Here is a 27,574-nt window from a genome sequence, read left to right as displayed (position 1 = left end):
CCGTACCCCCATGCACACGTGGATAGGGCCTTGTCATGCGAGATTTTTTTTTGGGGGGGGGCGCGCTCAGGGCATGTGGAAGTTCCCAGCATCAGGGATGGAACACACCTCACAGCAGCGACCTAAGTCGCTGCACTGACAACGCTGGATCCCTTAACCCGCTGCACCACAGGGGAACTCCCTGCCTGACTGTCTTTGAGTTAACAACTGTTCCTGGGCTGGCTTCAGCACTGGCCATTAAACATACTAAACGTCACTATACCTGCAACGAGGTAACAGGTGCAGTTAAAGTTTTCTGACGTAGCAGACAAGCTGCAAACAAGACCGTACCTTCTCCCTGGGAGGTTTGCGTGAGCAGACATGGCTGGGCTCCAGGAATCTAGAGATGAGGCAGGGTTCCAAACCCGAGGGAGGGAGAGAAAAATATTAGCGAAAAAGCGAACCCAAGAAAAAGCTCTAAACTCGATTGACTAAACAACTTCTGGGTCCATCGACTCATCCAGCCATAGCCCAGGTTGAACTGCTGCCTGCGAGTAGGCGCTCAAAGCCAGGGCCGGGCCGGGAGGGTGGTGGGTGTTCAGGGCTCTGACTGTTGGGAAATGCGCGGCACGTAAAACTCCGCTCTTAAGGGTCCTTCATCTGGGTCGGGGTCGGCGCAGTGCGCAGTCTCGGGTCTGTCCCCTGGCGGAAGGGCGGGGCGAGCGGAGGAGCACGGGCCCCGCCCCAAACATCTTTGGCCCCGCCCCAAACATCTTTGGCCCCGCCCCAGCAGGAGTCGGGCAGCTGTGGGGCCGCCCTCCCCGCCTCCACCTGCAGCTGCTCGTGTTCCCAGGTTTCCACTGCCCTTGTGCTAGGGGCACGTGGCCCGGGCCAGCTGTCGGCTCCCAAGGCCACGGCCACGAGTGGGCTCGGGCCACTGCGTTCCTTCCCTCACAGGCTCCGCCCCTCCCCCCTTCAAGCCTGGGGGCTGCCACCTCCCTGGTGGGAAGCTGCTCCGGCCAGCCCTGCGTCTTCACCAGGCCCTTCCTCCATCGGCCCCTTGGCCTCCGCTCTGTCTTGTGCCCTCTCGGGTCTTGGTGCCAACCCGGCTCGCTCCACCAGGCCTTGGCTCTCTCTGTTCCCTCTGCCTGGACCCTGGCTCCACCCGGTTTCGCTTTGCGCACTCCCGAAAACCCTTCGATTGCAACTTAGGGTCCCCTTCTAAGTGAACCACCACGCCACAATCAACAATGCAATGGGAATTAAAACAGCCATGAGATTTCATTTACCCTCGTGTTTGGCGGCACTTGCCTTTGTGTGCCCGGCAGCCTCACCTTCAACTTTTTCCCTCCCCAGTTTCCCAGTTGCTGGGAAAGGGCCCTTCTGCCAACCAGAAACTTCCCTGCCCTGGCTTTCCCACCTGCTGCAGTCTCCACCAGCTCTTGCTGGGACAATAGCAGGGGACCCCCGTGGCCGCATTCCCCACCCCCCCCCCCCCCCCCCCCCGTCCTGCCCCTGAATGCCATGTGCTCAATTCCAAGGGCAGGAAAGCTGGGTGGAGGATCCTGGCTCCATGCAGATGGGCGGTGAGCGGTTTGCCCCCTGAGCCACACTGCACACAGCCTGCATAACTGCCATTGATGGTGAACTGAACCTTCATGGAGCCTCCTCCGCCATCCCCGACTGGGGGAGCATGCTCAGCCCACCGGCCACCCAAGTGGTCACGGTGCTCTGGACCCTGCCTCTCCCCCTACTTGACCACACTGGGATTTTGGACAATTCCAGACCAACTGAAGTCCTTGTCCAAGGTCCTCCAGACCATGAGCTGCTAGGCTGGGGCTCAAATCCTGCCCAGGCCTGGCTGCTGCCTGCAGGGCCTCTTCAGAGGCAAGGCCCGGAGCAGGAAGCCTGACTGTCCCTTGCCTCTTAGCTGTGAGTCAAGAGCCACCTTGTTCGGCCCCACCTTTGCCCTTTACCCTGGCCCCGAGCTGCATGCTGCACCTGTTGCCATCCCAGGCCCTGATGCCAGCTCTGCTCTGGCACATCTTGCTCAGTGGGGCACATGCCCAGGAAAAGGATTATCACCTCAAGGCCTCTAGATAACAGCCTGGTGCCTGGGCCACGGAAGGAGCTACTGGTACACAGGCGTATAAAGGGGAACTCTCCACGCTTGCAACCTCCACCTCCTGACTGCAGCACCATGACCTTCCTCTGGCTCCTCTCCTGCTGCGCCCTCCTGGGCACGGCCTTTTGTGAGTGCCAGGGCAAGAAGAGGCTGTGAAGGCTGGAAGGGGTGATGGTCCCACCAAACCGGAGGCCAGCCATGTGCGGTGGTGCGAGCCTCCTGCTCTGAGCCTCACCAGCCCCATAACTGCAATGAGGATGCTGGACCAGGCCAGCCAGTGTGGGGCCCCTGGGGTGGAGGTGGACCTTCCTGGGGCTGCCCGAGGCCTCGAACCCAGTGCAAGGAAGGGGGACAGTTCCAGAGGAACAGAGAGTTCTTTGAAGCATTGGTGGCTCCCAAGCAGGTTCAGATGGTGAGCAGGTGGGCAGGTGTGGCTTGGCCCCCCTCAGCCCTTTCAGGCCCTTGAACCAGCCCTTTTTAACTTCTAAACTTGTGTTCACTATGCGCCAGGAACAAGAAAGAGCAAGTTCCTGCTTGGTTTGCTAAGGCAAAGCGTCTTCCAACCTTTATTACAAACTCTGTGAGGTCAGCAACTATAATCGCCCATTTTACTTACGGGAACGCTGAGACTCCGAGTGCTTAGGCCAGGCCATGACAGGGCCAGGTTCAAACACGAAGAGCCCAGCCTCCCAGCCCATGCTTTGGCCCTGCCATCACCTTGCACGCAGCCTTTTGGGCTTGTCTGGGCTGGAGCATGCGCGTCAGACTGAGTTGGCTGTCCCCAGGGTATTCCTGGGGTGGTGGGTCCTGGGTGAGACCTTGGCCTCTACCCCTTACCCCTATTCCCACCTTCAGGCTGCGGGGTCCCCGCCATCCCGCCAGTGCTGAGCGGCCTGTCCAGGATCGTCAATGGGGAGGAGGCCGTGCCCGGCTCCTGGCCCTGGCAGGTGTCCCTGCAGGTGAGGGGGGGGGCACAGCGGGGTATCGCTGGGCCAGGGGCTCTGCCGGGGTCGGTGTTGCTGGTGTCTGGCTGGCGCTGACCCTCTCCCATCTTCCTCCAGGACAGCACCGGCTTCCACTTCTGCGGGGGGTCCCTCATCAGCGAGGACTGGGTCGTCACCGCTGCCCACTGCGGGGTCACGTGAGAGCCTAGGGTCCCCAGGAAACCCCTTGGGGTGGTTTCCTCCAGCACCGGCGATTTGTTCCTTAACTCCAAATCGCAGTTTCTTACTTGGAAATGTGTGGCAAACCCAGGTCCTCCCAGTCTCCCAAGCATCACTGGGAAAACACCCGGCAGGCTGTGGGCACACGTGTTGAGATTCAGAGTTTCTCTGACCAACGCCAGCCCCGTGGGTGCACATGCACAGGGACACGCACATGCCTGCACACACATGAGCACCCCACACCCCGCATGGCCCTCCATCACAGCCGGAACCCCTTTCTCTGGCCCCCTCCAGAACCTCCGATGTGGTTGTGGCTGGCGAGTTTGACCAGGGCTCAGACGCCGAGAGCATCCAGGTGATAAACATCACGAAGGTATGTTGGTCCCCGAGGCCAGGTGGGACCCCAGGCAGGGTGGACCCTCGGGAGTGTGCAGCCCAGGCTAACCCCCAGGCCGGGGGCAGAGGGAAGGGGCACCCCAGCTTCTCCTGGTCACCCCGGTATCCCATCACGGTGGGGCACAGCAGAAAGCAGGGTGTGCGAGGCTCCACGAGGCCAAGGCTTGCACTTCAGGACTGGGCCTGGGCCCCTGGGCCATAGAAGGAGCTGCTGAGTTGAACAAGCCCTTGTCCAGGGAGCAGCACGGAGGCTGTGAGGTGTCCCCCGGCACCCTGTTTTTCTTCCCCATCGGCTTCTTCCCAGACTTCAGGGATGGCTGTCCGGCCCCACCCCGTAGGTTTTCAAGAACCCCAGGTACATCTGGTTCACAAACAGCAACGACATCACCCTGCTGAAGCTGGCCACGCCCGCGCGCTTCTCCCAGACCGTGTCCGCTGTGTGCCTGCCCAGCGCCTCCGACAACTTCCCGGCCGGGACGCTGTGCGTCACCACCGGCTGGGGCCTGACCAAGTACACCGGTGAGTGACGAGTGACCCGCTGGCCGGCCGGGTGCGGGGGTGGGGGCAGCAGCCGCTGATCACCCACCCCTGCCCTTCCAGACGCCAACACCCCCGACAGGCTGCAGCAGGCGGCCCTGCCCCTGCTGTCCAACGCTGCCTGCAGGAGGTACTGGGGCCTCAGGATCACCAAAAGCATGATCTGCGCCGGCGCCAGCGGCGTCTCCTCCTGCATGGTACCGCCTCCCGGGCTCTCCTGGCACCCTTCCCTCCCAGCCTGGGGTGGGTTCAGGCCAAAGCCCGGGCCAAACAAGGGCTTGGGCAGAGAGGAAGTGGAAGTAGCAGGCAGATCTCTTTCTAGGACCTGCCACTGTCACCCTGGGCATTCCTGCCTGAGTCATTGGGAAGACACGGCTCCTGGCAGGTCATTGATGACTTCAGCAGCGGGGTGCGGGGGCAAGGGGCTCTGGTCTCAGCCGCCATTCTACACGATTCCATTGATATCAGCATCTGAGCAGTGGTACCTCCTGCAGTGGTGCCAGTGCACTGCCTGGGGAGTGGAGCATGGTGGCCCAGAAGGGTTCGAGAAGGGGTCCGGCAGTCCTTCCTCCTTCATGGTGGCCCCATGGCCAGCACCACCCATGCTCTCCTCCCATCAATCACATCAGCTCTAGTGAGCCTCTGTTAAAGGACCCCATCCCAAGGAATGGCTCAGACTTCCGGGGCACAAACCGTAAGAGCTGCTGAAATTCCACTGTGCATGTGCAGAGCTTCTACTGGTTGTCAGGCCTGGGACTGGGCTTGGGGAACAACATCCCGGGCCCCCTGGGCTGCCAGATCCAAGCCCCCTCCTCCCTGTCCTGCAGGGCGACTCTGGCGGCCCCCTGGTCTGCCAGAAGGATGGAGTCTGGACCCTGGTGGGCATCGTGTCCTGGGGCAGCAGCACCTGCTCCACCTCCACACCAGCTGTGTACGCCCGCGTCACTCAGCTCGTCTCCTGGGTGCATCAGATCGTGGCCGCCAACTGAGCCCCCGGCCTCACCCCGGCCTCCCTAGTGAGCTTGCTTCTACAAAGCCTCAATAAACCAGTGGAGGACATGTTGATGGTGTCTGGTCCTGTGTTGGGGCTTCTGAGAGTTCCCTCTGCTTCTGAACTTGGGCCTTCACTGAACTAGGCAGCGGGGGGGTGTCTGGAGGGCCCCTCCTTAGTCTACCTCCTGAGAGTGGCCAGGAAGGGCACGAGCAGGTGAAGGGGGCCTGGCTCCCCCCCAGCCCCCACCCCTGGCTGCGGGCTCCTCACACTCCAACCGCAGCTCAGCATGCCCAGCACCTGCCCTGGGGAGTGCGGGGCTGGGGGTTGAGCCCCGTGCTGGCCCCACACACTTGTGATTCCAGGAATCCTTCCCAGGAGTGGCCCCCTGGTGCCAGGTGCTTCTCAGCCCAAGGATTCATGATAAGGAGGGGATGGCGGGGCAGGCTGCGATTGGTGGGCTGGGGGAATATATTGGGGGTCCCTCAGGCAGACCCCATCTCACCTGCTGAGCCACACGCCATGGCCCTTCTCTGGGTTGTCCTTGGCTTCTACCTTTCTGGCAGCAGCTTTGGTAAGTGCAAGGCTCAAGCAGGCCTGGCAGCCTCCCGGTCAAGCCTTGCCCATCCCCTGGCCCCGGCACCCAAAAGCAGGGAACAGGAAGCACACTGCCCCGCCTCCGCCCCTCCAGCAGCCCCTCTGAGCCTCCTTGGGAGCCTCTGGGCTCCCCACTCCTCCACTGCCTGGAGGTCCTATGCATCCTGCCTGATCTGGCCTCCCCCATTCACTTGGAAGCCCGGGGGTGCTCTGGGCTCCTCCACCCTCCAAATTTGCCCCTGAGCTGTCTGAATTCTGCCTCTTGCCACGTCCATCCCTCTTGCCCTGACCTCCACCCTCTGGACTTGGACAGCGCCCTGGGTTGCTGCCATCCCAGCTGGGGTTACACCCTTGCCCGAACCTACTCCTGCTGCAGAATCGGAGGCTGTGAGAGCATCCAGGACTCAAGCAGGACATCCTAGCCCTCCAGGACAGGACCCTGGGCTCAGAGCGGGCTGGACATTCCCCTCAGGGCACACAGCAGGCTGGGGAGCTGCCCATGTGGGGTGCCCAGGCCCAGCTCCCAGCACTGGGCCCCAGCCCCGGACAGCCTCAGCCTCGGGGACGGCTCGCTAGGGCACCTGAGGGCAGCTGTCAGCTGGATGGGAGGGGGCCTGAATTCCTGCAGAGGCCGAAGCTCTAGGTGCCAAGATCCTGCAGAGGAGTGTCAAGTCGTCACCCCTGACCCCCTTGGGGCACCACCCACTGACCAGCTGCCCTGTCCCTGCCCCTCAGGCTGCGGGGTCCCTGCCATCGACCCCATGCTGAGCGGCCTGTCCAGGATTGTCAATGGGGAGGAGGCCGTGCCCGGCTCCTGGCCCTGGCAGGTGTCCCTGCAGGTGAGGGGGAGACTGGGGAGGGGCAGGCTGGACAGGGAGGGGTCAGGCAGGAGGCGAGGCTGAGTCGCCCTCCCCCTCTCCCCAGACCAGCTCCGGCTTCCACTTCTGCGGGGGCTCCCTCATCAGCGAGGCCTGGGTGGTCACCGCCGCCCACTGCGAGGTCAGGTGAGGCCTGGGCGGGAGCAGCAGGGACCACCTTCACCCCTCGGCGTCCCCACCAGGAGCTGCCGCCAAAGGGGGAAAGGGCCTGGGTGAACCTGCAGGCAGAGCCGGCCTGGGCCTCTGCCTTCACGGCACAGACGGGGAGAGCGAGGCCCAGAGCAAGAAAAGGCTGCCTCCAGGGCAGCGCGCGACTCAGTGGCCCAGCGGCGCCCCCTAGCGTGGGCGCCCCCCTGAGGCGGTGGCCATGAGACGGAGCTCCATCTGCCACCTCGCTTCTCTCCAGGAAGAGCCACCTGGTGGTGGCCGGCGTGTCTGATCTCAGCTCTGACGAGGAGGCTGTCCAGGTGCTCAGGATCGCTGAGGTGCACGCGGCCCCGGACACCGAGGTGGGCGGCTCCTGGCGGGGGGGGGGGGGGTGCTGGGTGGGGGCAGAGGACCCCCGCCAGCGGCTCAGGCTTGCCCTCCCCTCCCCTCTCCAGACGGACCTTTTTCTTCTCTTTGCCAAATAATCAAGCTCCATTACAGACACCGAAGGTTGTTTCTGATGACAAAACAACCTGCTCACGGTAGAAGAAATGCCGAGTGTGTCCCATGCTATTTCCCGCCACGCTAGGGATTCCACCCGTTCAGCCCCATCTGGGTCCCTTCCTCAACACCCTGCCCCACTGGCAGGGAGACCCCGGGTCTCCACGCTGGTGTCCCCGCTCAGACCTCTCAGGTCCTGCCTCGGCCGCCTGCCCAGCCCCGTCTCCCGCTCAGGTGGTTGAGCACCCCCTGTGGAACCCGCACGCCTTGCGCAACGACATCGCCCTGCTGAAGCTGGCCACGCCCGCCCGCCTCTCGGGGGCCGTGTCCCCCGTGTGCCTGCCCGGCACCAACACCAGCTTCCCTACGGGTTCCCTGTGCGCTACCACGGGCTGGGGCAAGACCCGGCACAACGGTGAGTGTCCCTGCGGGGTTTTTTAGGAGAGGGACTCATTCTGGTTTTCGCTCCTAACTTCCAAGCCCCAGTCATAAATTGCAAGTCAACAGATCTTCCGTTTCTTAATTTAAAACCTCTTAGTGGAGTTTCCCATCGTGGCTCAGTGGAAACGAATCTGACTAGCATCCGTGAGGACGCAGGTTTGGTCCCTGGCCTTGCTCAGGGAGTTAAGGATCTAGCGTTACCGTGAGCTGTGGTGTAGGCCGCAGACGCGGCTCGGATCCCGCATTGCTGTGGCTCTGGTGTAGGCTGGTGGCCACAGCTCCGATTCGACCCCTAGCCTGGGAACCTCCGTATGCCACAGGTACGGCCCTAAAAAGACAAAAAGACAACGAAAAAAACCCTCTTAGTTAAAACCCCACCAAACATGAATTAAAATGAGGTTGAATAAACCGTGCGCAGACGGTTTCTGAAGACACACCCGAGTACCAGCCCTCATCGCCCTCTCTCACCTGCAGGGAGGTGGACGGCCCACGTCCCTCCAGACTGAGGAGGGGAGGGTGCGGCCGGCGCCCCCGAAGTCGGGGCCCCAAGTCCAAGGTCCAGGTCAGGGCCAGGCCTGAGCCTGCGGGTCTCCCCTCCCGCCCCCCCATCCTGGCTCCGCCTGAGGTTCTTCCACCCCCGCCCCCACGGGACCTCCCGCAGGACAGGAGCTGCCAGGAAAGGGCAGCAGGAGGCTCCATCGCGGGTCCCCTCCAGTGGCCCCAGGCCGAAGGCCCTCCAATCCCCTTCGCTGGGCAGGAAGGCACGGCCCCTCCGCCCTCACACGGTGGGGCACAGCGGGCTGGGAGGCAGGGCTGGATTGCTGGGCTGGGCTGGAAGCACGGGCACCCTGCCTGGGGTGGAGCCGGAGGGGACCCCGCCCCAGGCGCTTTGAAGGTGTCAGGGAAGGTGCGGAGCTCATATGGGGATGGAGCAGGAGGAGGACCACGCAGGGGGAGGGCGGGGCTCAGGCGGCCGCTGGCACGAGGGGCCCTGAGCCCGCGTCCTCTTTCCCTCCAGCCCTCAAGACCCCCGACAAGCTGCAGCAGGCCGCCCTGCCCATCGTGTCCAGCGCCGACTGCAAGTCCTACTGGGGCAGCAAGGTCACGGACGTGATGATCTGTGCTGGCGCCAGCGGCATCTCCACCTGCATGGTAGGACCGTCACTCCCCCCCCCCCAGTAACACCCCCACCCCCACCCCCCCCCTCACGCCTGGACACCATCCGGGGAACCTCACCCTCTGCCCTCACCCCTCCAGCGGAGCCTGGACCAGCAGTAACAGATGCCCCTGGGGAGGGCTGGCTCTGGCCAGGCTGGCGTGGGGCCTCCCAGGGTATGTAATGTCCCGCGGAGCCCGTGAGCTGGATGTCTTCGGCCCATTCTACAGACAGCATCAGGCTGAGAGGATGAGCCCCTGCCCCAGGTCCCCAGGAGGGGGTGGCGGGGCCGGGGCTGCCCTTTGAGCAGATCTAGGTGTCTCATGCACAGCCACTGGGCCCCCACTTGTCCTTTGCACCCTGGACTCGACCAGGTCGGGGCACACCAGGGCCCTGGACCCCTCTTTTCAGCCTGGGACTCAAGTCCTCTCTCCTCCCACAGGGTGACTCTGGTGGCCCCCTGGTTTGCCAGAAGGACGGAGCCTGGACCCTGGCGGGCATCGTGTCCTGGGGCAGTGGCCGGTGTCTTCCATTCTCACCAGGCGTGTATGCCCGGGTCACTAAGTTTGTTCCCTGGATTCTTGAAGTTCTGAAGTCCAATTGAGCCCCTGTCCACCCCCAGCACCCATCTGTGCAAAACTCAAATAAACCTCCTTGCATCTGCACTGTGTCTTCTCTGGGGTGAGTGAGGGGTGGCAGGATGGCTGGGGTCCCCTCTGTGGAGTTCAGAGCTGAGAAGGCTGGCAGATGACACTTTTTCACAGAGAGGGGGAAGCCAAGGGCCAAGTTCATGTGCAGAAGGGTGAGAGCTGGGAGCAGCGGCCCTGGTTCTCACCTTACTTAGGGTGCCAGACATACCCTGAGTTTTCTAAGAAGGGGTGAGGTCTGGGTCCCCACCTCCCAGCTGGGAGGCCAAGTCCATGTGTGCTTCAAATAAGACACGGATTTCCATAGGCTCTTGGTCCTAAGAGCTAAGTTCTAGATAAGGTCTGGGAAAGAGACTTTCTCTGCACAGAATCACAAACGCCCCCACAGCACCCTCAGCCAGGAGCTGGGACCAAAAGGCCCCCGCGGGGCTCGGGGCTCACGGGCTCCTGTGCTGCTCCCCCCCCCCCATCTGCCTTGGCCTTGGCCGCCTGCTTGGAGCCGTGCTGGACTTGCCCCCAGTGCCGCTGTGCCCCTGGCTGCTGTGTCCTACCGAGCCTTCGTCCTCCTGGCCCAGGCCCACTTTCCCAGGCCCCGCTTTTCTTCTGAAGGGGCCCAGCGCCTCCTCCCTCTCCCGAGAAGCCCCCACGGCCTCACCACGCCACCTGAGGCACCTGGCCTGTCCTCCCGCCTGTGGCCCTCCGGCCTCTTGCCTCTCCCACCTCAGGAGGCTGCTTTTCATTTTTTAAATTTTATTTAAATGTAGACTATTAGTCAAATGATTGGAAAATCAATAATGAAAAATAGTTTTTTAGGGTTTTCTCCTGGTGCAGAGGCAACACACCACAGCTGCGCTTGCCCTGTCAGAGGACATGGCCCCCTCCCGGGGCTGGTCCGCCCACGGGGTCACCTGAGGCCTTGGGGGCTGAGGGGTCTGGGAGCCCCCAGCCCGGCCCCAGCGCTGGGCCTGCAGCGTACTCAGGAAAGTCTGCCAGCTGCCCTGGGCCTCGGCTCCAGGGCCCAGCTCTGCTCAGGCTCCTCTGAGGAGGCACCGGCCCACGTCCTGCCTCGTCATGAATATATACAAATCCCTGGACAGTCTGGGGCACCAGGCCCGGGCGGAGCCGCGGCTGCCTGTCCCCACGCCTGCGGCACGGCGGCTCTCTGGGGCCCCCCACGGCCCCCCTCCCCTGCCCTCTGCCCTCTGGCTGACGGCTCTCAGGCAGCCGCCAGCTGGCCCAGGACCCGGCGGAACTGCTGGGTGCTGTGGCCCAGCTCCTTGACCCTGTCTACCATGTCCTGGGCGGCGGCGGGGGACGGGTACTGCAGGGCGGCGGCCTTGGTGGTGGCCACGATGCCACGCAGGAGGTCGCACAGCAGGTTGCTGTAGTGGGTCACCTGGCTGCGCACGTCGGCCGCCTTGGCCTGCCGCGACAGCGTGTCCCCGATGAACACCAGCTTGTGGGCGCTGAGGATGACGAACTTGCTATGTGCCACGAAGATCTTGGGGGGCTGGTTGGTGGCCACGGCGGTGAAGAAGGCGTCCACTGCGTTGGTCAGCGTGGTCAGGTTCGCCTCGCACTGCTCCAGGTAGAAGAGCAGCAGCTGCCGGTCCGAAGGCCCCAGGCCGCCCGTCCGCCCCGGGGCCAGGGGCTGGGCCGGAGTCCAGTTGGCCAGGTCGTGGTCTATGGGCCGGGACACCTCCTGCTCCAGACGCTCAAACTGCTTCAGCTGGGGCAGAGGGAGAGCAGAGTGAAAACCGCAGCCGCAGAGCCAGAGGGGCAGAAAGGGGGCCCTTCCGAAAAGCGCCCACGCTCAGGCCCAGTGGGCAGGGGACGAGACACCTCCGTGCTACTGGCCGAGCCTACATCCCCGCCTGCCTTCCGGACACTCGCCACATAACGCTGCCACCACCCTCAAGAGGTGTGGTTGCATTTATACATTTCTTAATGACAAAATGACAGAAACGGGGAACACATGAGCAGTGGCAGCGGGGAGGAAGGTAAGCCCCTCGGTGTGGATGCTGTTCCCGGACTTCAGGGGCTGCGACCGTGGGGGAAGCGGGGAGAGGGTACATGGGACTGCTCTGCATGCCGTCAATTTTCCTGTGATGCTGGAAACAGCTCAAAATGAAAAGTTCAAAAAATGTTCTCCGGAACATACGCATTGTAAAAAGACTCAAATACATCAAGCAGGAAAAAAAGACAGGTTATCGCCCGGAATCCCATGCACCCAGAAATCTGTTGAATGTCTGGTAGATTATCTTGCAGAACCACATGCTGACAAGGAAAGGACGGGGCATCTTCCAAGGGATCTGGGGGGAGGGGCTGAATATGCTGGATGAGTCGTGCTGGGGAGGGGGGTGACTGGTACCCAGGGTTCCTCTCCACTGGGCGGGCACTGGGGGGACTATTTTCTTCAATTTTATACACGTATTAACATTTCCCCTAAAAAAACTTGAAACAAAAGCAGAAAGATCATGGTATTTATACATTTCAGAAAACAAAAATTCACGCGAAAACTGACACGTATTCTTCAAGCTGTTTTCCTTTAAACATGAATATTCCCATTTCCTTTTTGTGCGTGTGCATTTTTTGGTCTCCTTTTAGGGCCGCACCCTCGGCATATGGAGGTTCCCAGACTAGGGGTCGAATCAGAGCTACAACTACCACCCTACACCACAGCCACAGCAACGCAGGATCTGAAGCAAGTCTGCCACCTACACCTCAGCTCACGGCAACGCCAGATCATTAACCCACTGAGCAAGGCCAGGGATCGAACCCAAAACCTCATGGTTCCTAGTCGGATTCTTTTCTGCTGCGCCACGACGGGAACTCCCCCAATTTCCTTTTCAATTAGAAAACCGGAAACACAATATCTAATATTTTATAGCCTATCTTTAGCACCAACTTAAGAGACCAGTCATCTCATGTCACGGAGTCTGGATAAGGCAGGTGGTTAAAAACGTCCACCAGCAGCAGCCTGGTCTGGGCAGCGAGGTGGGAGCTGAGGTGTCCTCACCACAAGCTGGTTCTGACTGGGTGGCTGTGCACAGACCCGACCTCCGGTAGTTGTGCCTCTTCTAACCAAGGTTTCAGGAATTGCTTTGCTTAGCAAACCAACATGAAACTAGCCCTTCCTAGCACTTAAAACCCTCTGACTTTTTCCCTCTTAGGTGGCTACGTGGTAAAACTCACTTGATTCTCTTGTCCAGCGAAAGAATACACTTTTTTTTTTTTGGTTGAGCCTGAGGCATGTGGAAGTTTCCGAGCCAGGGACTGAACCCGTGCCACAGCAGCAACCCAAGCGGCTGCAGTGACAACGGCAGATCCTTAACCTACTGCACCACAAGAGAATTACCCATAACATATTCATTTTTGTCCTGTTTTACCTCTGGTGGATCATTTTTATTCTCTGACAAATTCCTATTTTGGGGGTGGGGGGGGGCACGCCCGCAGCATATCAAAGTTCCCCGGCCAGGGATCAAATCTGAGCAGGAGCTGTGCACTGAGCTGTAGCTGCAGCAATGTTGGGGACTTAACCTGTGCCCGCACAGCAACCTGAGCCGCTGCAGTCAGGTTCTTCACCCACCGCGCCACTGAAGGAATTCCTCTGACAAATTCCTAATAGCTACATAATTCTTTCTTTTTTAGGGCCACACCTGCAGCGTATGGAAGTTCCCAGGCTAGGGGCTGAATCAGAGCTGCAGCTGTCAGCCTATGCCACAGCGATGCCAGATCCGAGGTGCGTCTGCGACTACACCACAGCTCATGGCAATGGCAAATCCTTAACCCTTTAAGCAAGGCCAGGGATCGAACCTGACTCCTCATGGATACTAGTCAGGTTTATTACCACTGAACCACGATGGGAACTCCAGCAGCTACATGATGATTCTGTACAAATGCTCATCCTCTGTTCAGCCAATGCTCTACGGATATCTGGCCACAGCAGGGCCTCCGTACTGTTCACTGACAGGGAAATGGAGCAACAAGCAGTCCTGCCAACACAGCTCGTGTATTTTATCTGTACATGGTGTCTCTGACTGAGGGACTCTAGAACTCTAGTTTCTCACACACATTCCTTTCATTCTAGCATCTAGTAATTTATCTAAGGGAGTTACGGTCAGCACAGCTTTGTTGACAAAGACAGCTCTGGGAACCACCTGAACCACCAACACCAGACACTGCAACGCTGCACGAGTCCAGAGGAAAACCAAGGAGAGAAAGCACGTGACCGTCTCCTAAGTCCGTGGAGATGCCATACCCGTGCCATGAACCCCTCCTCCTTTGCTGAAATGGCCTAAGCAGGGCGTGTTGTTTACTCGTTTAACTCTCACACAGACCCCAACACGGATACAACTATGTTCCCCACTTTACATGGGGGGACTGTGGCTTTGAAAAACCCACCCTACGTCAGGGTCTCTGGGGGGCCGGGGGGGTGGGGGTACTGGTGGCTCTCTGCCCAGGGAAGGTGGGGTAAGGAAAACTTTCTGGGTGATATTTCTGTGTTCACTTTGTACTAGGCTGTATTTTAATTTTTAAAATCTTCATAATGAGAATAAAACTACCCCATAAAAGAAAATATCCCTTTCCCACTCTCAGGAAAAGCGCCAAGATATGAAGAAAATCCTCTGTCTGTAAATAAACACAGCAGTACTATTTACAATAAGAAAAACTGGGTACCACATAAACGTTCAACCATAATCGACATAGGTGGCCTGCAAAACCAATTTATGACGAATATTCAACAGCATGGAAACATCCTGAGATACAAGTGGATGTAACTTCACAAAGCAGCATCTGAAACATGGAGAGGGGCCCCTCTCCAGGCAGGGGCAGAGCTGAAAACCAGCCCCAGAGCGTGGTGACTGCCCCTGAGGGCCAGTGGCATCGTTTTTGGTCTCACACTTTTCTCCGTGTGGTGAGACATCTACCATGATTACTCTGATAATAACCTAGATGCCAATCCAACCAGCGCACAGGGACAGTCGTGGTGGCGCAGGGAGGGCCCGGGAGGGACGCCTGAGCTGGGAGAGGCCGGGAACCGAGTGCCCTCACCTGCTGCAGCTCCAGCTGGCCCTTCCCCTGCCGCATGATGTTGCCCTTCTCCAGCAGCTCCTTTTGGGTCTTCTCAAACTCCTCCTTCCCCTGGAGGGCAGACACAAGGATGGGCTAAGCCAGAAGCCCCCATAGGCCCAGTGGGGGCGCAGGGAGAGCGGTGGCCGCCAGATGGCGCTGCAGGCCGCACCCAGGCCTGCCCCACAGCCTGGGTTGGGGGTGGCGGCGGAGTGAGGGAAGGGGGCGGCTTCCTGAGGAAGCAGTTCTCCTAGGCCTCCTTCACCTCCTGACCCCAGGAAGGGGTGAGGCCCACTGCACATGGCCATAGCCATGGCCATCCTGTCAGCTCCCCCACCAGGAATCCCATCCAAACCCCTCCCCTTGGCATACAGGGTCTGCCCACCCCTCCCTGACCCCTGGGCCTTATCACCTGCTGGCTCCCAGCCTGGAAGGCCACTCACCGGGATGTCCACTTTGCTGGCATCCTGGCCTCTGCTCAGAGGCCCACCCCACCCCACCTGCCCATCGCCTTGCTTCCCCCATGCCTGGAAGTATCTTTGTTTTTGCGTGTACTTCAGAATTCATTTCCCCAAAGAGCACAGGCCACCTGCGAGCTGATCACCAGAGAAGCCCAGCCCCGGCAGATGCTCAGGAGCCCTTCCTGGATGGCACTGCGGACCCGACGACATAGCCACATGGGTCCAAAGGCCTGAGACAGGGAGAGGATGGGCTTCCGGGGGCCCATCTGGCCTGGAAGGTCCAAGAGAGGAGGGCACCGGGACTCCCCAAGCACAGCCTTGCTGTGGACCAGTCTTCCTTTGGCCACCAGAGCCCTCCAGGGAATCAGGGTCCCCACCAGAGGGCGGCAAAGTCAGAGCCCCGAGAGGACCAGGGGACTTGGTACCCACCTGCAGGTGGACGTAGTCGTAATCCTCCATCCAGCCCCCCTCGCTGTTCTCGTACTGCCCCTCTGGCGAGTCCTGGGAGGTGAACTTGGGGGGTGAGGGCAGAGGCCGGGACTGGATGCTGCTGGCCTTGTCGGTGGGGTTGGGGTGCAGGGAGCCACCCCCCTCGGGCCCCGGGACAGAGGCCTTGGTCCGTCTAAAGAGCAGCGAGGCGTTGCCGTGCAAGAAGGAGGCCAGCTGCTTGGCGTCCTCGGGTACAGCCCGCGAGCAGGCCACTAGGCGGTCCAGGTCTTCGGGAGTGGCCCCCAGGCCTCCCCAGCCACTGTCAAGGGCCTGACCGTGGGCCACCAGCGTCTGGTACACGTCCTCCATCTTCTGCAGTTGCCGACTAAGCTTGGCATGCAGCGTGCGGTCGGAAGTGTGGGTAGCATTGCCCACAGCGCTGCGGGCAAACTCCAGCAGCTCGTGGACGGCCCCGTGGACGGCGGCCACGGCAGCCCGCAGGTCCTGTGCCGGAGGCTCCTGAGGCTCAGGGGTGCTGCGCCAGCCCCCACACCCGCCTGCACTGCCTGCCAGGTCCAAGAGGTGGGCCACGGTGGCACTCACGCCCTGCTGCAGCCGCGCCAGGGCCTCCACGGCCACCTCCAGCTCCAGTGGCTCACGGCCGGGCACTGCCGCCTCCAGGGAGGAGGCCGACAGGCTGCTGCGCGTGCTGCCTGTGCTGGAGGCTGACAGGCGCTTGGCGTCACCTGGGGCCTCGCGCTCGGCAGGCGGGGGCACGGCGTACACGCCGTCGTCGGCTCCGCCACCGTCGGCTGCCTCAGGAGGAAGAACCCGCTCTCGGGGTACATCGTAGAGGGTGCCAGGGCCAAGCCGCCGCAAGCCGGGGGGCACATCGTAGAGGTCAGGAGCCGGGGGCGGCACATCGTACACGTCCTCAGCTGGTGGCGAGTCTGGAGGGGGCGCAGCAAGGACGAGAGGGTGGCGCATCGGGTCAAAGGGCTTGGCCTTGGTGAAGGCAGGCGGCACGTCATAGGTCTCCTCACGCAGCAGCGGGCCGTCGGGCACGTCCTTGACTACCGACGGAGGAACATCGTACACCTGGGGGCGGAGAAGTGGTCAAGGCGGCCCGCCCCTCTGCCCGCTCCGGAGCCCAGCGGCAGGACCCAGTCACACAGCCACGGCCCCATGCAGCCATTCGCCGTGATTCTCAGCCACGCGGGTCACGGCTAAGGGCCCAGCTCTGGAGACAGACCGGAGTTGGAAATCCTGGCTCCACTGCTTACTAGCTGTGTGACCTAGGGCAAGTGAGTCCACCTCTCTGCGCCAGTCTGCTCACCTTGAGGATGCGAGAACTCCCTCACAAGTTTGTTGTGAGGACTGTGTGAGTTAAGTCACTGTGTAACTGCAAACACTCAGTGAGAGGTCAGTTATCACACCATTACTGCCAGGCCCCAGCCACCACCGTCCCCAGCACCAGCAGCATCATCCCCACCAGCAGCACCAGCAGCACCAGCACCAGCAGCATCATCCCCACCAGCAGCACCAGCACCACCGCCATCACCCCCACCAGCAGCATCAGCACCACCACCAGCACCACCGCCATCACCCCCAGCACCACAGCTTGGGTATCCGCTCCTCTGTGGCAGGGACTGATTGAGCCACCGTTTTAGGATGACAACACCTGGTCTGCCCAGGATGGTCCGGTTGGTGCCTGATGCCCCTCATATTATTGGTCACCCTCCTTTCACCCTCAGAAGCACCCTGGCTTCGATGATAAATTCTGTGATCACCTTGCTGACATCCCTTGGGACCCTCTCCAGAGCCTCCTGAAGGAGGCCCTAAGGGACCTTTTCACGGACGAGGACGCCTAGGTTCAGAGGGCGCTTGGGGTCCCCATCTATCACAGCACCAGTGAGGGGCGGGGCAGGGTTCAGAGTCAGGTCTCTCAACACCCCTGGCCCTGAGACCTGGGCCCCCAGCCCACACACAGTCACACTCAGAACGCTGCACACAGATGATCAGGCCTCCGCCCTCAAGGCCCCCGCATCCCCCGACTTTACCGCGTGGTGGTTGGACGGTGGCAGGGCCTTCTCCACACTAGGAGGCACGTCATACACATCCATCGACGGGTCCCGGCCATTGGGCCCCTTGACAGCCATGGGGGGGGTGTCATATACCTGAGGGCAGAAAAGGTGCAATGATACAGGCTCCAGGGCCACCTGAGGGAATGCAAAGCGCAGGAACCCAGAGCTCCCACCGCAAGACCACTCTTCTGGGGCCGAAAAAGCCCAGCAACCTGAACAGGGCCAGGCCGAGGCCCCCATGCCCTGCCTCCAGCCCAGACACCTACCTCCTGGCCATACTGGCTGGGAAGCAGCCCCCGAACAGGGGGCACGTCATAGATGTCCTGGGGCCCCGGCGCCAGCAGGTGGCGTGGGATGTCGTACTCGTCCTGCTCTGGCTGGGAGGTCTCGAACACATAGCCTTGCCCCACGCGGGTGGGCACCGCCACCTGGAGGGAGATGGCCAATGGTCACCACCGGCCCTGGAAGCCAGCCTCCAGGATATGCCCTCGGGGAGATTCCACGCCCATAAGGTGGGCCAGACACACAAAGGAGGCTACCTAAGAGTGGGCTCAGGGATTCCCTTCGTGGCTCAGAAGAAGCAAATCTGACTAGCATCCATGAGGATGCAGGTTCGATCCCTGGCCTCGCTCAGTGGGTTAAGGATTCAGCATTGCCGTGAGCTGTGGTGCAGGTCGCAGACACGGCTTGGATCTGGTGTTGCTGTGGCTGTGGTGTAGGCCAGCGGCTACAGCCCTGATTCAATCCCTAGCCTGGGAACCTCCATATGCCATGGGTGCGGCCCCAAAAAGACAAAAAAAAAAAAGTAAATAAATAAGAGTGGGCTCAGAGGCCACTCAGGGGCGGGGAGTGACATCCCTCTGTATTCCCTGCCCCGCTCCAAGGAGACACAGCACTCAGGGGTACTAGGACCCCCACTGTTTGCTTAGAGCCATCTGGTTCTGGCAGGAAACAGACGTGGTCTCTACACCTGGACAGCCCAGCAGGTTCCTGATAAAAGTAGCAGGAGGCTGATGGAGCAGTGGGTGCCCCTGGCAGCTGGCACCTCCCAGCTGAACCCTCCTTAGAAAGGGGCTGTCCTTCCCACAGAACCCAGCAGTTACCCTCCAGGGACGGGACAAATGGAGGTGGTGGTGCCAGGCTGTGCCCTCCTCACGTTGGGCCCAGAGGAGGTGGCCTGCAGGAGGTCCTGAGAGTCAGGACCTCGGGCCTCCTGGGAGGTGGTGGCCTGGCACTGCTCTTTTCATCCTCATCCTGGGAGACTCTCAAGGATGGGGCCACCAGGAATGCCCAGACCTCAGGGTCAGGTCTCCGGAAGGTGGAAAGACGGAAGCTGTTTTGGCAAACCGTGTGTGGGTGTGAGAGTGACCAAGACCGGAACCGACACCCTCCTTTCCACTGCACCACGCCCTGGGGGCTGGAGATCACCCCTCACCCAAAAGAGTAAGGCCTCAGTCAGGGGACGTCGGCCCAAGAGGAGGCCAGCCCTGTCCTCTCCCCGCTGCCCTTCCCCACCTTGAGGTTCCCGGACAGCGAGCTGAGCTGCTGGAGCCCTTCAAGCTGGCACCCTGCAGGCTGTGCCAGGTGGGCAGCTCCTTCCCTGCAGGCACCCGCCCCGAGAGAGGGTCAGCCCCATGGGCGGGGCCGGCAGGATCTTCCCACTGGCTCAGGACAGCTCCTCCACAAGGCTCCCTGCTCAGCTCTTTTCCCACAAAACAGTCTTTTGTTCCCTAATCTAAGGGAGGTCTGGGACAGGGGTGACTCAGGCACTCCCCACACACATCCCTGGAGGGCAGGGCCTGCCCTGGGGCGCATGGCCCCAGACCCTGAAGCCCATGCAACACCAAGAGCCAGCTCTGCAGGCCCTCGTGCCCTGGAGGGTACAGGCTGTGTGTGTCCTGGGCACCCCATGAGCAGCGGTGTCCCCCTGAAGCACAGGGACTGGCGCTTTTCAGCCAGGGCTCTGCAGGGCCTCCTGCTAAAGCACCCCCTTCAGTAAGCCCTCCCCCAGCCCACCCCGGGGAAGCGCAGCGCCTCCAGGGGGTGTTCCCCGCGCACGGCAGCCCCCACCACCCCCCGCGTGTCTGGGACTGGAGCTGGCGGCCCTCCCTAGACTCATCTCTCTCCCTGAGCCCCAGACTTGAGTCTCCTCCAGAGCTATTTTTAGAGGCTGGAACCTGCCAACAGCAGGGCAGGAGGGGCAGGGGCTGGCGGACGTGGCAGGTTGGCGGGGCCTGGAGGCCAGGCCTGAGGTGTCTTCAGGCCCTGGCGGCCTCGGCAGGCAGGTGGGGACCCTGCCCAGGATGAGGTCCCGGCCCCCTCCGCCGCGCACTGGTGAGAGAGGGTGGGGGCGCAGGCAGAGGGCTGGTTGGGGCGGGACCTCAGGCCTGGGCTGCGGGCGGCTTGCCACTCTCGAGGCTGAGTCAGTGACAGTAAGCAGCCATCCCGGCCAACAAATGTTTTCTGTTAGAGGGAAAAAAAAGGCAGGCCGCCACCAGCGGGGGAAAGCTCGTTAGGGAAACCAACTCTCCAGAGAAGCGCTGAGCCCGATTGTCACAGGCCGGCCTGCTCTGCACCTGAGGCCCCATTAGCAGGCCCTGGAAGCCCCCGGGGCGGGGGACAAAGCCAGCGTCGGGAGGAGACACAGACGGGGACCCAAGGCCGACATGCTCCCCGGCACACGCATCTCAAATCAAAGCGGTGGAGGAAGCCCGCACAATACCCTCTGCCAGACGCACCCCCTGAGAGGCAGACCTAGGCAGGGCAGGACGCCTGCAGCGGCGAGAAGGGAGGCAGAAGGCTCCCCAGCCTCATGGAGCCGTCCAGGCTGCCTGCTCTACTCGGCCTGGGCCCTTGGCTGCCTGTAAAATGGGAATCCCCCCGCATGACCCTGACCCTGACGCTGGAACCCCAGCCCCACCCCATCTCAGAGCCTGGGTTTCCTGTTCTGATAAATGGAGCCCCACTGGGCGTCCTGGGGGACAGAGGGACACATGTGACACAGGTCCCCTCCCTCCCAAGCTCCTGTTCTTCCAGAAGGAACAAGGCAGAGTTCAGCCGTGTTTCCCCGCCACCCCCAGCCTGCCCCCGGGACACAGTTGTTCCCTTGGGCACAGCTGCAGCCCTGACCCAGAGGCGCTCCCGCAAGCGTGACCTCACCGAACTCCGCCCCCTCGGGGAGCCCGCCTGCTTCTGCCTTCAGCCTCCGAAAACCGGCCCCATTCCCAGAGGGTGCTGACACCTGGTGTGGCCCTGCCCTCCCTCCCCAGTCACACAGGCCACGCTGCTCTGGTGACTGAGCCCTCCACCCAGCAGCCTCATCACTCACCCTGTTTTCTCGGATCCAGGGCCCCACCCCCACCCACCCACTCACAACCCTGGCAGGGAGCCCCCCTCAGCCCAGCAGATACCTCCACTGCTGGAAGCAGGGGCCTCAGTTTCCCAGGCTTCTGAAAGCATAGCCCGAAATGTGGGCACAGAGGCAAGCTCCAAGATGTTTATGGCCTGGCTGTCTGTGACTGAGCCACTTGCCACCAGAAACAACCCGGAGCCCAGCCGCAGCTGAGGGGGCGACCCAGCGAGATTGAGGGCAGATCATAACCACGCTTAGGAACCCAAGAATATGCTTTGGATATCCAAGACTGGCTTTACAACCTCAAAATGCAAAAGTATGTGTACGAATCTGTGCAAGAGGAATGGGGAAGAAGCTAGACAAAATATGCTGAAGTTCGCCCGCAAGCCCCTCTCGATGGGGGGAGCTCATCTCCAGGCTTCCTCATACATTATGCATTTTCTATGACAAGCACGCATCACATTCATGATCAGAGAATAAAATCAGACGCAAGGGAGGCTGCCCAGGCCAGGAGCAAGGAGGCTTGTCAGGGGAGGGCAACCAGGCTCCAGGGCTCTCCTTGAGCCACCAGGCAGGCCTGGGCCCTCAGGGACACCGGCTCTAGGCAACCACACCACTGGGCGCAGGGAGAGGGAGAAGCAAAGCCTTAACACGGGCTCGAGTGCACAGCCCGGAGCACGGGGCTCCCTGCTGCTTTCGGGGCCACAGGGCTTCCACTGCCTGCCCTGGCCTCGGAGATGCAGCAGGACAAGCCTGACTACAGAGACCCGGAAGGGAGGAGACAGAGGGGGAAGAGGAGGCCTCCCTGGCGGGGCGGGGGTTGGGTGGGCACCCACGTCAGCAGACAGATGCACATGTTCCCCAGACACTCACCTCCCACCCCAGCCCCAGACCAAACACACAGCCGCTGCCGGAGCCCCGGAGAGCCCAAAGGTGCCTGGCTCTGCTCTGCTGTACCCAGAGACTGGGCCTGGATGAAACCAGCCAGGAAGGCTGCCTGGCCATGCCAGGGAGGACTTACCTTGGCTGGCGCCTTCGTCCCTTCCCAGCTGCGTGCGTCCATGGATGGGGGGACTTGGTAGATGTCATGCCCCATCCCAGCGGAAGGCGGCACCTGGTAGATGTCCTGGGCAGGGTTGCCAGGTCCCGGGGGCACCTGGTAAAGGTCTGGGGCCGGGCTGGGAAATGGGTGATGGGGCATCTGCTTTGAGAACGTGGATGTCTGCTTGGCCGGCGGGGACTGGAACTGCGAGCTGGGCCCGGGAGCTTGGTAGAGGCCTTGCTGAGTCTTGCTGGGGGTGGGCACCAGGTAGACGCTGTCGGGCTGGGGCTGGTAGGCGGCAGGCAGCATGGGCGTGTACTGGGCGGCCGGGGCGTGGAGGCTGGGCTGGGGCGGGGCCGAGCTGGCAGGCGGGCCAGGGCCTGGCCCCACGGGCTTCTTGTCATGCATGCCCACCAGGATCTTGAGGCGGTTCCCGGGCACGATGCCTTGGCGCCCATGCAGTGAGCAGAGCCACCAGCCGTCCAGGCCCTGCGTGTCTCGCTCCAGCACTGTCATGATGTCGCCTTTGCGGAAGGAGAGCTCATCCGGGGACTCAGCCACATTGTCGTAGAGGGCTTTGGCCAGCACGTTCTGCGGGGAGGGGACACAGGCAGGGCTCGTGAGGGCAGGAGGACTGTGCTGGGAGCCCCTTAGGACTGGAGAGGTACCTGCCTTGGCCCCGAGAAAGGAACTGAGTAGGTTTTGGTGAGATCCCCATGCCTCTGCCCCCAGTGCCCCTGGCAGAAAGCCCAACTGGTCCAGGCATGTTTTCAAATGGATCTGGATAGTGCCTCAAAATCCTCGCAACGGCAGCCACCAGCACCGCTCCAGAACGGCCCTCAAAATACTCTAAACAACACTCCCAGAGGCACAGTACAAGCTAGACCGACGCTGGGGAGAGGAGCGATAATGACAGCAACGGCCACCTCCTTCTGGGAAGAAAACAGGATGCACACCCTCCCTGCTCCGACGCCACGGCCCTGCTGCCTCGCCAGTGGGACCAGCCGAGGGGAAAAGCCCAGAGAGTGGGAAGGGACACACGGGGGCAGAGCGGCCATCATCTGCAGACCACATGTCATCTAGTGAAGATCCCGACAACCTAGAAGACTTGGCAGTGCTGAGAAAGGAACCTCACAGGAAAGACGTCACTAGATAACAAAAGCTACAAGTTATCCAAGAATTAATCAAGCAAAGACTGCATGAGAGCCCAGAGGAGAAAATGTACCAGTTGGCCCAAGCTTACTTAGTAAGTTACAACTGCAATAAAAATGCCAGCAGAATTTTTTTTTTTTTTTTTGAAGAATTCGACCAAAGATAAAGCATCCTTTCTACAATTAAGTAGAGGAACAGAAGTCCGCAAATAAGGTCAATTGTGAAAATGAAATGCAAAGAGGCACTTCCTTGCCATCGTGAGGCCTGGCCACAACTCCAACCCGGGAGCAGGACAGGGACCAGCGGTGGGACTGGCTCCAGCAGGGGCCCTGCCCTGCAGGAACCGCGCAGCAACGCGGAGGGCAGGACTGCAGCCCAGCGGGTACCAGGAAAACTTGTTTGCCAGAGGAAGAAAAGTCAATCTGGACACTCGCTCATGTTATAAACAAAGGGCAATTAAAGACCTAAATGTGAAAGGTACAACTTTAGAGCTGATAAAAGAAAAAATTGCTGGAGTTCTCTTGTGGTGCAGCGGGTTAGGGATCTGGCCTTGTCACTGCAGTGGCTTGTGTTGCTGATATGGCACAGGTTCCATCCCTGGCTCAGGGAACTTCCACATGCTGTGGGCATGGCCAAAAAAAAGAAAAAAGAAAAAAAAGAAAAAAAAAATTTGTGGGAGAATATATCTGTGACCATGAGGGGGAAAAAAGATAATAACCCCAAATCAGAGCACAAAAGCACAGAACGTAAGGTAACAACAACAGAAACAGACGGGGTCGACCTCATCAAAGGGAACGGCTCCAGCCGGATGGGGAAGAACAGAGAGCCGACGGGGTGACAGGCCACCAAATGACAAGAGTGCTTCCCCTAGAATCTGGAGGTGCTCCAGCCACAAACAGGAGACCCACGGCCCAAAACACTCTGCATATATGTTATGAGTATCTCCAGAACACTCTGTATGTTTCACAGACACTTGTCCAAGGCCGGACTCCAGACACATGACACTGCATGGGTGCTTCTGGAAGAGGGACAGGAATGAGACAGGCATACAAAGGGAAGGGGAGTTCCCGTCGTGGCACAGCGGGAAGGAATCCAACTAGGAACCATCGGGTGGCGGGTTGGATCCCTGGCCCCCGCTCAGTGGGTTAAGGATCTGGCGTTGCTGGGAGCTGTGGTGTAGGTTGCAGACGCGGCTTGGATCTGGCGTGGCTGTGGCTGTGGCGTAGCTAACAGGTCCAATTAGACCCCTAGCCTGGGAACCTCCATATGCCGCGGGTGCAGCCCTAAAAGGACAAAAGATTAAAAAAAAAAAAAAAAAAGGAATACATAGGGAAATACAGCAAAATGAGAAGGCGGTTCCATACGGACCGAGGATGGCCACAGAAGGACAGCACCCCTTGCCCCAGCTCCACTCTTTACTCCTATAACTGTCCTGGTAGTTCTCACTGCCACCCCAGAAAACTGCTATGGGGCACTGCTAATGGGCTCCGTTGTCAGTAAACCCTCCTGGAACCGGGACACGCGCTCCATGGAGAGAGGCCCTGTAGCCAAGCAGCCTGTGCAGGCCTCGGGGGAGGCTGTGGGGTCAGAGAGGAGGACCTAGCACTGGTAGACTCCCAGCCGGCAGGCCCAGAACCACACTGGCCACAGGGAACCAGGACGGGGAGGCCCTGTGTTTTCAGTCCACCACCCCTGCTGCTTACACAGGTGCGGGGCTCAGGCTGGGCCCAGAGATTCCCCAAGAGGCCCCCGCCGAGGTCGTTCCAGCAGAGGGCAGGAGCGAAGCAGGCATCTAGGAGAGAAGGCCAGGGTAGCTTTGGTCTCCGAGGGCAGCAGAGAACTCGGCAGGACTGGGCAGGAGCCCAGGCCTCACACATGGGGGAAGGACAGTGCCAGGACAGCTGGGCTCCAGCCCCTCCAGCCAGGCCTCAGCTCTGGTCACCCTCCTCTGAGTCTCCTGGGGACTGAGGATGCAGAGCCTGGTCTAGACCTGACTCAGAAATGGGACCTGGGCCCACGTCTCAGCTCCTGGATTCCATGTGGGGCAGAGAGGACAGAGGGCGAGGCCTCATCCAAGCCCAGGAGGGCCCACCTCCACACCAGCATTGGGCCCTCTGAGCTCCACCTCCCCTGCCCGTCACACAGAGGCTTAGGGAAGAGGACGGAAGACCACTGAGGGGACAGCGGCCCGGGGGGAGGCCTGGACAGGCGGCAAGGCCCCAGGCCCAGGACTGCACATGCAGACTGGCGAGCATTGCTGGGGAGCCCTCCCTCCAGAGCAGCTCAGAGGGGCCAGAGGCCAGAAGCCTGGAGCCAGGAGGGATGAGGGTCCTGGGAGAAGCCAGCCCAGGCACGCAGCTCACAGAGCAGGCACACTGAGCCCATCCCGAGGTGAGCGCCAGGGCTCTTGGAACTACTGGCTGAGCCCACGCCGTCCACACCACCACTGGAACAGTTACAAATGCACTGAGGCATAAGTGATTCCTCAATAAACTGTCACTTGAACTTAAAAAATGGGGAGAGCGTCATGGGGGATGCCTTCTCTTCCTGCTTTTCAGAAGTTTTCAATTTGTATTTAATGAGCATTTCTTGGTTTGGGGATTGCAAAAATACACATCCTGGAAATGAAAACGGTGGACCATCTCCTAGGTTCCAGCAGGATGAGCTGGAAGCAGGTCAGAGGCCCGAGCCCAGCCTGGGAGGAGCAGATGGGGCAGGGGCTGCAGATCCCACCCGCGAGCTGCCAGCAGGAAAAGCAAGTTTCCCAAATATGGTCTGCAGCCTGCGGCTGGGAATCACAGCCCATCAGGGGGCGGGACACCCAGCCCACCCTCCCCCCAGTGACCCCAGATCACAGAGCCACCTCGCTGGGTCCCCTCAGCCCCTGCCCTGGTGACCACAGGAAGTGCCAGCAGAGTGAGTCACAGGAAAATTCCCCTCCAGTCCAGTCAAAGGGGGCGGGGTGCAGACAGAGGGGAGTGCCCCCTGGAGGCCCCTACCTCTCAGAGCACAGCCCAGGGGCAGCTGGGGCAGGCTGGGCTCGCAGGGAGGGCAAACTCTCGGGAGGGAGGGGGCAGGAGGAGGAGGGAAGGCCCCCCCCCCAGACCCAGGAGAGCTACCGGGGCCCCCCACCGCCAGGAAGGCCAGTCTCACCCCCCACACTCCCCCCACAACCCTCCCTCCCCCGAGTGCGAGCTTGCTGAGCAGTCAAGGCCAATTCTGGCTGCAACTGTATAGTCTGAGGCGGCTAGAGCCAGGCTGGGAAGCACCTCTCAGGCTGGGCACGTGGCACCAGGCGCCTGGCACCAGGAGTCTCTGCCTGCGTCAGCTGGTGCCCCCGCCCAGAGCCCCAGAGGCAGGCTCTCGGCGGTCCTGGGTGCTGCCCGCGCCGCAGCGCTCCAGCTGGCCAAGCCCCCGCCCCTGCGGGCCTCTAAGCCTCTCCAGCTGCTCCCGCCACTCCTCCCTTCTCCTCCCTTGAGCGCTCAGCGGCAGCAGCTAAGATCAGACCTGGACCTGGCTCTCCCTCCCACTCTTGGGGACCTCAGGCGAGTCTCTCAGCCTCTCTGAGCACCCAGATGCCCTGTGCTAAGGTGACGAACTTGGTTTCATAGGATTGTTATTTTGTTTAATGACAGATTCACCAGGCATCTGCCCTCTGCCAGGTGCTGGGCCAGGCTGTGCAAGAAGGTGCAAGCCTAGTTCAACCAGGCCCCTGTCTGCACAAGGCTTGCATCCCAGGAGGGTGGACAGACAGAAAACAATTTGCCAGGACAGGGGGAAAGCGGAGTGTCAAAAATAATGTGCCGCAGGGCCATTGCACCTAAGGTGGTCAGAGTGGCCTCCCCAAGAAGGACATTTCAGTGGCTAGTTTTTGGTTAGTTAGTTTTTTGCCTGCGCCTGCGGCATGTGAAACTTAGCGGGCCAGGGATCAAACCCGCACCTCGGCAGTGACAATGCCAGACCCCTAACCCGTTGAGCCACTGGGGAATTCCTCAGGTGACCCCTCCTGAAGAACAAAAAGCAGGCGACCGTGAAAGCAGCCAGGAGAGCGCCTGGTGGCAGAGGACAGGCATGAACCGAGGCACCAGTGCGGGGAAAGGCTGGAGGGGAGACAGGATGGCGGCCCCAGAGTGGCAGGCAGGCCGGGGCCAGTCGCACTGCAGGATGCCTTGTGATGATGCATGGAGAGCTCCTAAGTGCCATCCAAATGGTGGCATCCGTGACAGAATGAGGCAAAGCTCACACCACCTGAGCATTCCTGCCTGGACACGCTCCCCAGGACCCAGTGTCTTGTACCAACTTGGAAGAGGGGCCAGTCCATCCAGAACCTGGCTTTCCAGCTCTCCTTGCTGTCTGGCCAATCCAGTGCTTTCCCTGAGCTTCCAAGGGGGCACAGTTGTGATCTATGGGGGTGTGTGTGTGG

General features: G+C 60.9%; 3 protein-coding genes across 6 annotated transcripts in view; 2 read left to right on the top strand and 1 right to left on the bottom strand.

Annotated features, from left to right (window-relative positions):
- The first annotated feature begins 2,179 nt into the window (after positions 1 to 2,179).
- On the top strand, positions 2,180 to 5,252 carry LOC125133165 (chymotrypsinogen 2-like). Its single transcript, XM_047791304.1, has 7 exons — positions 2,180 to 2,231; positions 2,960 to 3,063; positions 3,166 to 3,245; positions 3,562 to 3,640; positions 4,002 to 4,182; positions 4,264 to 4,397; positions 5,028 to 5,252. The coding sequence occupies exons 1-7, from the start codon at positions 2,180 to 2,182 to the stop codon at positions 5,187 to 5,189; spliced, it is 792 nt and encodes a 263-aa protein (XP_047647260.1). The 3' UTR covers positions 5,190 to 5,252.
- A 461-nt stretch (positions 5,253 to 5,713) lies between these two features.
- On the top strand, positions 5,714 to 9,569 carry LOC125133164 (chymotrypsinogen B-like). The gene is made up of 7 exons (XM_047791303.1): positions 5,714 to 5,765; positions 6,524 to 6,627; positions 6,713 to 6,792; positions 7,073 to 7,151; positions 7,549 to 7,729; positions 8,774 to 8,907; positions 9,354 to 9,569. The coding sequence occupies exons 1-7, from the start codon at positions 5,714 to 5,716 to the stop codon at positions 9,513 to 9,515; spliced, it is 792 nt and encodes a 263-aa protein (XP_047647259.1). The 3' UTR covers positions 9,516 to 9,569.
- A 722-nt stretch (positions 9,570 to 10,291) lies between these two features.
- BCAR1 (BCAR1 scaffold protein, Cas family member) overlaps positions 10,292 to 27,574 on the bottom strand; it is a 35,262-nt gene continuing 17,979 nt past the window's right edge. For all 4 annotated transcript variants that reach the window (XM_047790202.1, XM_047790203.1, XM_047790205.1 and 1 more), the window contains exons 2-7: positions 21,979 to 22,590; positions 17,872 to 18,033; positions 17,582 to 17,698; positions 15,522 to 16,619; positions 14,614 to 14,703; positions 10,292 to 11,287 (exon numbers count right to left, since the gene is read on the bottom strand). In XM_047790202.1, the coding sequence (XP_047646158.1) occupies positions 10,775 to 11,287; positions 14,614 to 14,703; positions 15,522 to 16,619; positions 17,582 to 17,698; positions 17,872 to 18,033; positions 21,979 to 22,590 (2,592 nt within the window). In that variant the 3' untranslated portion in view covers positions 10,292 to 10,774. The remainder of the gene's footprint in view (positions 11,288 to 14,613; positions 14,704 to 15,521; positions 16,620 to 17,581; positions 17,699 to 17,871; positions 18,034 to 21,978; positions 22,591 to 27,574) is intronic.

Source organism: Phacochoerus africanus, chromosome 8, assembly GCF_016906955.1.
Source record: "Phacochoerus africanus isolate WHEZ1 chromosome 8, ROS_Pafr_v1, whole genome shotgun sequence".
In the NCBI taxonomy this organism is placed as follows: domain Eukaryota; kingdom Metazoa; phylum Chordata; class Mammalia; order Artiodactyla; family Suidae; genus Phacochoerus; species Phacochoerus africanus.
The sequence above is the reverse complement of the archived record's forward strand: the minus strand, read 5'-3'. Positions and strand labels throughout refer to the sequence as shown.